This window comes from Crassostrea angulata, chromosome 2, assembly GCF_025612915.1.
Source record: "Crassostrea angulata isolate pt1a10 chromosome 2, ASM2561291v2, whole genome shotgun sequence".
NCBI lineage: Eukaryota > Metazoa > Mollusca > Bivalvia > Ostreida > Ostreidae > Magallana > Magallana angulata.
This window is the reverse complement of record NC_069112.1, coordinates 61010895-61021934: the sequence shown is the minus strand read 5'-3', so window position 1 is coordinate 61021934 and position 11040 is coordinate 61010895. Positions and strand designations below refer to the sequence as shown.

The 11040-nt window shown below is 32.3% G+C and overlaps 1 protein-coding gene across 1 annotated transcript; it reads left to right on the top strand.

Moving 5' to 3' along the window:
- The first annotated feature begins 5989 nt into the window (after positions 1-5989).
- Positions 5990-10215, top strand: LOC128174612 (myb/SANT-like DNA-binding domain-containing protein 4). Its single transcript, XM_052840123.1, has 6 exons — positions 5990-6696; positions 7347-7414; positions 7612-7764; positions 8742-8804; positions 9482-9541; positions 10106-10215. Exons 1-6 carry the CDS (start codon positions 6473-6475, stop codon positions 10213-10215), a joined length of 678 nt encoding a protein of 225 aa, XP_052696083.1. The 5' UTR covers positions 5990-6472.
- Positions 10216-11040: the final 825 nt, after the last annotated feature.

Below are 11040 nucleotides of genomic sequence, written 5' to 3'. Positions count from 1 at the left end.
CCTTTGGTGGTTAGTTGAATGTGAACAGCCAAACAGGAGCAATTCACACTGCCGAAAAGACAAATACAAACGTTTTTGGACAACGTTGTTGCACAGGAATGTATGGAGAGATCGGAAAAGGAGAGCTCTGCAGAGGGACCCGCGTCATAGACATTACATCTACCACAGACGGGATATAATGCCAAAATGTGTTGTAGACTTAGTGAGAACTTGGTTACCAAATTTAAATGATCAGCCATATCTGGGACATATGTGGGAGTGATAACAGTTTTGATGTTTTAATAAATTTCATGAACTCTAGTAGTGTTTTGTGAAAGATTTTCAATCAAAGGGTATGTAAAATTAATAATATATATTAGATTAACAATGAGATGAGTCATTCTGTTTAGCTCTTACAGAGCACATGGATTTAGCCACTTCCTGTGTAAACAAACACAAGCTAACTCCACCTACAATGTCAATCACTATTCTGGATTTCAAAATTTTGAGCTGCTTCAGAACTTTATGAGCTTAATACTTTTTTAATAAATTTTAGTTAGACACAATTTTAACAGCCATTGTAGAGTGTCATGGTGACAGTTTCCACACCAAAAAGTAGAATTCATTTCTCCCATATAATGCATATATTTTCAAATTAACCTCTCTGATATGAAAGCTGCAGAAAAAATTGAATTTCCCATTCATTTTGTGATTGGCTGCTATTTATACCCGGTCCCCGGCCTTTAATGTATATACTAAAATGTATTAAAAAAGTCTACTGACACAGAATAAAAACTGACTGCATATTAAGAAAAAAAAATTAAGCTGTCATTTATAATAATATTGCATGTTACCTTACATGAAATGCAAGGTTTATGGCTGGGAGGGGGGAGGTAATATATTTCTCTTATTAATATCTTCTGCTTAGGAATTTCAATAAAAGAAATGAATTAATAACATATATAGAAAAGAGAAAGAATAATGAGGCTGTCTATCAAAGTTTAGATATTGCGAAAGTTTATGGAGTTATCTTCCATGGTGTCTTCATAATGGAGTTATCTTTCCTTGCTTCATCATATTGGAGTTAATCATGTATTTAAAAAGTTGTGTGATCAGAAAAGTTATGCAAGTGTTTTTATCATGTTAAACAATAACAGTTTTTGAACTTTTGAATAAACAAATAGAATTATAGTAAAGTAATAATTGGCTAACCCAAATTACTGATAAACAGTACATGTAAAATGATTTTGGTATAAAAACCAGATAGTGATAAAATGTTAATTGCATGCACCGCGGCCAACAAATGCTCAGTCTGCAGCATAGACATGGGGAACTTCAACTCTGAGCTCGATACCATAAAATACCAATCCTGCAGCATTAGGCAAAGAACCCTTGACATCACAAAAATATACATATGTGAGGTAGTTGCTGAAGTTGACATCAACAACACCAAGTTAATCATACCAGATTTGGTGTTTAGAGGCCGTCCAGACCTTGTCCTTGATCCAAATCAGTTAGAAACACAACTCCTAAATTCCTTATCTCTAACTGTGAAACTCAACATTGGCTGCACACATGTGTTGGACATTACACACATCCAAAATTGAGGGATTGATCAATGAAACTGTATACTTATTTTTAGGAACAAATCAGCAATTTGTATCAGTGACTCACAAAATTGGTTCTATGCAGTTGTAGCTGTTCGTTTTTTTTAAAAATACAAATATACAAGTACAAATTAGCAATTTGTATCGGCGACTTAAAAAAAAAATTGGTACTATGCAGTTGTAGCTGCTTGTTTGTTTTTCTAGTACAAATAAGCAAGTACAAATAAATAATTTGTATCGGTGAATGAATAAAATTTAGTATTATGCAGTTGTAGCTGCTCGTTTGTTTTTAAAGAGACTGTACGGCGCATCTTATCAAAAAACCGACTTGAAAAAAATTTTCCGACCGGGTTCGGTATTTTTGTACTACTCATGAATGTATAAACTTTTAGAAAATTACAAAGTTCTCCATGCAATAAATCTAATTATTTCATTAAAATAAATAATTACGTATAAGCTATCACATAACTGCATTGCAACTGTTCGGGGTTCAGCCTTCTATACTATTACGCATGCGTATTTACTGTAAACAAAACACATGCAGGGCTCGCAGAGAATCTCCTGGACAGGTTTGTTGAAAAATATATGTCTTTTCTACTTCTCATAGGTAATACTTGTTCAAAGTTTTTAAAACAACCACAATTATTATTTTGTAAGCATGTATTTTTCGTGTTTATCATAGGAGTTGCTACACATTAATTTTTTTTTAAATGAGGCCCCTTGAGGGGTTATTTGACATATATATATATATATTTACATTTATAAATTATCGAGTAAGTAAGGATGTGTTTCATTTAGAGAATCGCTGTAACCTCGTTTTCCATATGCATGATGACCGAAGTGGGGCGAAGATCTTGTAGTTTTCAGCACGTGCCAATTACTGTCAATCCAAGTCCACGTGGTACAAATAAACGATTTAAGATTATTCCGGGTTGTACGACCCTTGAATTTCCGAAAGCTCATAATTACGTTAATTAAGTATGTGAAAGGGGTTTCATGTATTTCAACTATTACAATTAACGTTATTTCTTTTTCCCTAACTATACAATTGGTAAATCTGAAGTTATCTACACATGTGTTGTCAGCTGTACTGTCTTTTTAAGTACTAATATGCAAGTACAAATAGCAATTTGTAGAAAATTTTGTTACTTTTGAACCATACAGCAGTAAACCTTGCATAATTTTTATCAGAATTCCACAGTTTTTATAAATCAACAAAGAATAGTATTTCAGTTTCATGATTTATTAATCATATTTTTAAATAGAAATATCTTGATTATATGCATGCAACATGCATTTAACATACAACTTTAAATATCTTCCTCATTTAATGTGTTAACTCCACATTGACCTGTGATTATCATTCAATGTAAAGTATCTGTTATAATTTTGCTTTTACATTAAACAGCAACACGTTACTGCTGTACTCACTGCACCTGCATTTTAAATTATGTTGTACTCATGCCATACAAAATGTATGCAGACTGTCCCAGTATTAAAAACAAGAAAATCATTACTTAGTGTTGTTCTTATTAGAATGGATAAACTATATACCGGTAATTACACTCGGATTGATAGTGTGTAAGCATTTTAGTAAATGTGATTGTTCTAAAAGTATTAATGTAATTATCAAAAACCAATATTGGATTATTATTAGGTAGAAAAATATTGAAGAAATTGAAATGTATATATAAAGGATATCGCCCATCATTTCCCGACCGACCTCAGAAAAAAGAAGTATGTGAAATTCACATCGACATCAAGAGTCACAAATTTTACATGTAAACAAACCGCTTGACTTTACAGGGGTGGTGACGGTGTTGAAATACAATCGCATCCAAGTCAAGAGACAATACCATTAGTACAATTTGCATGAACAATTTAGAAATACTATTTTCCCCACATAATTTACGTAAAAGAAAGTTGATCAGACCAAAACAACCGCACATTTTTATGCGCAATACATACACAATTTTTTCAATGGCTGACACGATAGCTTAATATGGGCGTTTTAGACCTTTTAAACATGTTCAGCAGAGCAAGTGCTCGTAACCGCTTGCCAAGTTCCATGTATGTACTTCATGCGTTATAACTGCACTTTTAGAATTCCTTGGTTTCAACAAATTTACCCAATCAATTTTTCCACACTGTCTTAAATCAAAATCAACTTTTGCTTAAAATCCATGTTCACAAAACACAATGCTCAGAAATGCTACCGTTTAAGACCATACAAAATCTACATCCTATCGTACTCATGTGACCGACAAGGTCTGTGGGCCTCTTGTTCTTCGTTACATCCATTTAACTAACCGTTCTTTATATTGATTTTTAAGTTTACAGTTTTCCTTTTGTGCTTTTCTGTAAATATTTTATAAGTAATTCTTTTCATGATTTATAGCAAATAGCGTGTTTGCCACACGAAATTATCGTAAAGGAGAATTAATTCTTGAGTACAACGGAGAGCTCATTAACAGGAACGAGGGAATGAAGAGGGAAAGGAATTACCCATCCAGCTTAGGCAGCTATGTTTTCTTTCCTGTCTTCATCCGTGGGGAAAAAGATATGATTTCATTAAGATATCTAGTGTAGAAATAATAATACTCAGCCATCTTACCAATATTACCCTAAACTTCGTTTGCAGGGGTATAATTATTTTAACTTTTACTGACACTTACCTTCGAAATATTCAGCATTTATTTTGAAATTAGTAATGGCCGTCTAAATCAAGGAATAATTTCTTGAACAAATTCATCCTAAAAAATCAACATTAACATTATACATATAAAATTGTGTAATTTTTTTTTATCTTCATTCAAAAGATAAATTATCTTCACATTGTGCAGTCATTTTCTGACTTATTCAAAACAAGAGGCCTGATCGCCTTGATGGTCACATGAGTAGCATTACCCTAAGACTAAACATATAAAGGTTAATGTTTTTGCATTGGGGTACTCATGTGTTTCAAGTAAAGATGTTCCCATGTGCTGAATCAATAAATCTAAATGTTTTTTGAAATAAGACTGTCAATCAATTCATTGATGATACACAGATATAAATCGGATTTGAAATTTGCATCAACGCTATGCTGTCCATGTCAACTAATCAGATATACAATAAACCCAAGTAAGAATATTCAATGCAGTAATTCATCTTGAAGGGCATATAAAACTGTCACCAAATGTCCAATAAAAATGAAAAAAAAACAGTTGCAAAATGTCACATCAGTGACTCGGCTGGGTCAATTTTAATAAAAATCTTCATATTAAATTTTAATATGATCTATCTATTAAATTTACGAAATATATTTTTGACATTTCTAACTTTCTTCACAACTCTTCATTCTTTTTGTAGGTTGGAAAACAATTAATTTCCAATTTCTCCAAGAGGCGTCAGTGCACCCTACAGTGTGAGGGTAGGACTGCTCTACTCACACTGTGGGGGCAAAAGTCTGCGGACGACATTATCCTAGGACTTTATGAAATATACGCAGTACGACCAACCAAAGACTTCAACGGCCAACGGTCGTACAATTCTACTCCAAGCACAGCATTCAAGGTAACAGCATGACTGATTTCAGTTTGTATATCACTCTTCAGTTAGTACTTCCATTTTCTAGACAAGCTGAAAAAGATGGATATGATATAAGACCTCAATATATTTTTTTTTTAAATTAATGGTTTGTTTCTGCTTTCATGCTGATTAAAAAATGTAGGGTTGCATAATATAGTACTATATAATAGTCTGTCCTCCACAATTCTACCTTTTCCTATTTTCATTGTATTGTAGTAAATATTCTAATTAAAGCATCATTGAATCAGATAATTTCCTCTGTGTTTGGTTATTAGATAAAACGTTACGATGATCCCGAGTCACGTGACGGAAAACGATTTTTTAGAGGCTATAAAAGGCCGCCGCGCTATTGAACGGAGTTCAGTTGGCGGATAGCTGCAGAAGCGAAAGGAACTCTACGGGTAAGAATTATAGGTCTCATTTGCGGTGTCTCAAATTAATGCAGACGGACCATTTGAGATTTATATATTCTTCGGTACTGTACTAGTAAATAATACAAAGCCGGGAGGGTGATTTTAGGCACTAGGTTTCAGACTGCGGTCTGGGAGGCTTTAGTTCAGCACACTTGCTGGAACGTAGAGTTTCAGACAAATAAAGGTTTCAAGCACAGAGGGTTAAAAGGAAAATTTATTATATCATTCAATCATATTTGTGATCAAAGTGAAGTGATCTTTATTTAATTATGATAATCAAATAAACGTAAAGTAACGTTAAGAAAAATTAATATCATTCATGGTTAGAACCCACAAAACACATGTGTGTGCGTATATTAGAACTCCTTTACTACATGTACTTGCATTGAATTTTTTTCTTTACACGTACCGTAAAGTCTGGTGTATTACAAACTTTTTTTCACCCAAAATTTGATCATGTTATGCAAATACATTTATCCATACCTGGCTAGGAGGTTATAAACGCTGGCTCGGGCTCCAGCTCCAACTCTAGCTCGAAATCAAAATTGTACTCCTAGGAGTACGCGATCAAATTTTGAGGTTATAAAAGATTTCGAGTACGTACTCCCGGGAGTTTGTACTCCAATTTTTGAGCTCGTACTCTAACTTTTTTTTATGTGCACAAGCGGCTTTTTTGGAACTCTTCTGTAATGGCGGCGCCCTGCTGTTTATATTGACGACAGGTCTTGAATCAATATAACGGTGAGTTATTACAATACTTTTGATAAAACTGTTTATAATATCCTTTTCCACGAAATATTTATTCATTAAGAGGTACTTTTTGACAACAAAACGCACCGGGAAATTGTGCCATCGGCTGCTCAGTGTCCTGCAGACGATAGGATTATTTGTACTCATCGCAATATGGCAGAAAAAGACATCGAGAAACTTTGCTTAAAGGAAAGGGTAGACCATAGCGATAAAAAAACAAGAACAAAGTGGTCTGCAGATGAGGAAACGTGTCTTATATCTGCCGTGTTGGACAGGGAGGATGTACTGTTTGGGGAGTTCAAGGGTCCTGGGGGGGGGAAGTCTGGCGTGGCTAAGAGGAGGCAGGGTTGGGAGGAGGTCGCAGATGCTATAAATGCGTAAGAAAGTTCTAAAAAAAGGTCACTGATTTTATTTTAGAAGCATATGCCTATATTAGTAGCTAGTTGATCATAATAATGAAGATTGCATTGGAGGTAATTATAAAGCAGGTGAAAATATTAAAATAATTTGTTGCAAACATCATTAGGCCTAAATAAAATAAGCAAAATATGCAAATTAATTTTACTACATTATATTTAATTTTAATCAATGTTATTATGTTTACCGTGTTATGTTACAATGATCTAGTGAATCTAGTACTAATGTATATTTGATGTTATTTGTTGAAATTTTGATTCCCTAAAAAAAAAATGAAGAACTACTAAACAATACCTCTTTCACTCAATAAGTTATAAAAGTTTTGATTAAATCATAAGTTCGATCAAAAATTAACATTTTCCTGACAGAAAACAGAAAATAATTAACCAATAAGAATACATGTACACATGTAGCTAGAACCCATTTTGCTATGGATTTAATTCGAGTAAATTGATATATTTTGGGCAAGGTTAAGAAAATAAGAAAATGTGACAAATAAGGACAAGTTTCTTACACAGACTCAGAATGAGATCTTCATCAATTGATTATGAATCATTAAGGTCATGACTTGAAAAAATAAGCTTAAATTAACACATATTAACTCTTGTAGACAATTTACCAGCAGCAAGAGGTCCCCAGAAGAGTGCAGAAAAAAGTACAACAATGCTAAACAAAGGAGTATGTTTATTAATACCATATATATGTACATGTATTTAGTACATGTATAGACTCAATTAAAGGCATGAATATCATATTTATTTTAATTAACATGTGTAATTACTACGGCTGGCTGTAAAATATTTAGAAGATTTAAACAAAACATTTAAACGTCATCCCATAATTTACCTTAAAATATTTCATTTCATTTTTAACAGCCAAAGAGAAAATCGATTACCTGAAGAGAGAAGTCAGGAAGACAGGTGGGGGACAAGTGGAACTTGAATTAACAGAGGCAGAAGAAGTGCTTCTTGAGCGACAAGAAGGAAGGCCAAGTCTTTTTGGTCTAGAAGAAGGGTTTGACAGTGATGGTGAGAAAGCAAAATCTTATATTTAAATTTATAAGAATTCACAGAAAATATTAAACAGTCATACACCAATATTATTTAATTCTGGTTGTAACGCGCTTTCTGATTGACTAAAAAATTATTTTATATCGTATTAAGAATGTTGCCTACGTCATAGTAAGACTAACGTCAAAAATGTATCAATACGCCTGACGTATTGTTTGAATTTTGTACAATTTTAAGTAATTTTAAAGGTCAAATGACCGTTGTTATCTACAATGAAGAGTAGGAAAATTAAATTATAAGCAATGAATTCAATATTTATTAGTTTTATACGATATAAAATGGTTTGAAACAGTTTATGCTTTTTGAAGCGGTTTATATAGTGTAAACTGTCCCAATTCATTGCTTATAATTTAATTTTTCTACTCTTCATTGTAGATAAAAACGGTCATTTGACCTTTAATACCATTCAATAACTGTTTTGTTATACCCTCCAATACAGCTAGATGCAAGTATAATTTTAAGTACATGTGTACCGGTAGCATTCAGTCATTCATCACAGGTTATTGAATTCCATTCCACCAGAATGGATGCATGAAAACATTTTGATCATTTGCTGGTATATAGTGACGTTACATATTTATGTTTGGTGGGCAGACCAGCCAAAACAGAAATTGTGAGTCTGTCAGGAGGATGATCAATGATCTACCTAAAAGTGTTTGATGATTTGTTTTGCGATAAATTATTACCGGTACTAAGTAAAGGAAAATTCATATGATTTACCATTATTTAAATTTGGATATTTTCAAATTCTTTATTACAAGCTCTTAAATTATACGACAGGATATAAATGCAGTTTGATAATGGCCACTGCCATCAAGTTCTCTTAAAATACTACATTCTAGAGAAATATCTATAAGGGTATTGTGATGTAAATTATCTGCTGAATGACCAATGATTAACATGGATTAACATGGATAACCTTGTTTTAATTTTAGATGTAAGATTCACTTGTACTAACAGAGAGACAGAGACAAATAGAAGTCAAGCTGATACAGTTGGTGAGTATTGTTACAATGAATTTATAAATATTTCCTATGTTATATTGGTATAACATATAAATTTAGGCAGTTCATGCTTTAAACCGCAAATTTATTCACTATCATTTGCAGTTAATAAGACGTCTAATTTTAAAAATGATGTTAATCTGTACAAAAATCAAGCTTGATGTCAAGCAGATTAATGCAGTATGCAAGCACATCCTTTGACGTGAAGTTGGCAAGTTATGAACATATAATTAAAGATGAATTTGTGTATAGCCAATCAAATAACAAGATAAAACCAAACTTATATTACATGTATTGCTCTTTAAAAAAATTAACAAATTTTATATATTTTTAATCAACTCTAGATAATTTAAAATACCGTACCTCACTACATTAATATGCTTTTTAAGACCCTACCTCATTAGATGGTGATTTAATTGTTTTGTTGATTTTTTTGTATCAATCGAATGGTTTGAATGTCATTGCATTTCAGTGGTAATAAAGTATCAATCTGTGAACTGCAGATCACAAGTTTGAATCGGCCCAGGGCTAGTTCATAATTATTCAGTTGAATTTTTAAAAATAATTATTTTCATCCTAATATAAATTGCATATATTTTCACCTATTTGAATTTTATATATTTCTTATGCATCATTTGTTTCTATCAAAACAATTCTTTCTTTTATTTCAGCACCAGCTCCATCATCTGTGTCACAGAAGACAGTCAATTCAAAAGAAAAGGAAAGCAGAGGTAAGATTGACTTGTATTCTATGTCTGGGTCATAATCTTTCAACCTGTTAATTTAATATAAACATATTTTATTGAGAATTCAAATGGATTGGGTAACAGGCAAAGCCCATGTAATCCCTCCCCAAATTATAGTCAAGTAGTGATGTTATAAAATAAGCTATATACTCAAGTAGTATAGTATATGTATTACTAGTTTACAGAGTGATATATTATTGATATTTTTTGTATGCATTAGACAACAGGATTATTGAACTCTAAAATAATAATATTTTCTTAGTGCCTGGGGCAATTATTAAGGATAATACAGTATTATACATAATGTCGATAAAAAAATGTTCCTTATAGCCTTGAAAGATCAAATTGATTTGAAACAAATCCTTCATTAATGCGTTTTATCAGAGCAGAAAATACAAATAAATTTGAATTAATGAAATCATTTAAATTGTCTTTTACATTAGCTATATGTAAAAAAATGTATATTAAAATTTATTTGTAAATAAAAATGAATTCAACAATGGAAAAAATGTTTCAATGTATGTTCTTTTATTTATACTTTATATTCAGGTAAAGTAAGTGAGAAGAGGAAGATAGATGAAAGGAAAGAGAACCACTTGATCGATTTCAACCAAATTTGTCACAAAGCATCCTTAGGTGGAGGGGATTTAAGTTTGTGAGAATGAAGGGACAAGCCTTTTTTCAAAGGGAGATAATTGAGAAATATTAAAAATTTGTTAGTATCTTTAAAAAACCTTCTTCTCAAAAAACCAATGGGCCAGAGAAGCATTTATTTGTGTAGAAGCATTCAGTTGTATAGATTCAACTGAAGTTTGTTCAAATCATGATCCCCGGGGGTAAGGTGGGCCCCACCACAGGGGGTTGAATTTTTACATAGGAATATAGAAAGAAAAATCTTTAAAAAATGTCTTTTTCTCAGAAATCAGTTGAACAATGTGGTCAATAGGTCTCTTGTTAAATAGGGTCATGTTTGAAAGGTCAAGGTCTCAATAATAAACGAAAAACTTCTTTTACCTCGTTCAAATTGATGTCACAATGAAGACATTTTGAAAATCCGGTTGTCATGAGTTGCACCTGGCCAATTGCAACATATGCTTGTAATTTTGAAAGCTGGGTCACATACCATCTGCATGAGAAAAGGGAAGGGGTGATGAAATTAACCTGGTACACGACTTATATATATATATATTTCTTAATTAATATCAAGATTTAAGTCAGTTATTGAATTTGGACAACAAAAGTCTTAGTTATGTAAAAAATATATTGAATGCCTTGTGCATGAATGCTTTCAAGCTAATTTATTGGTACCTGCACGTTTAATAAATGGTACTGTTTTCTGTTTACGAAATCTGCCTCTTGAGGCCCTGATGGTTTGTTTATTCGAACATGTGTACCATCTACACAACCCAACACTTTTGGAAAACCTGTGAAGCACATTTTTTAGGTAAATGAAATTATAGAACAAATTTTCTGAACTGGTAAAA

Bases quoted from the DNA above. Each gene is read 5' to 3' on its own strand.
- LOC128174612 (XM_052840123.1), top strand. From the start codon at position 6,473: ATGGCAGAAAAAGACATCGAGAAACTTTGCTTAAAGGAAAGGGTAGAC. The intron at 7,415-7,611 runs GTATGTTTATTA...CATTTTTAACAG, and splicing joins CAACAATGCTAAACAAAGGA to CCAAAGAGAAAATCGATTAC. The intron at 7,765-8,741 runs GTGAGAAAGCAA...TTTTAATTTTAG, and splicing joins AGAAGGGTTTGACAGTGATG to ATGTAAGATTCACTTGTACT.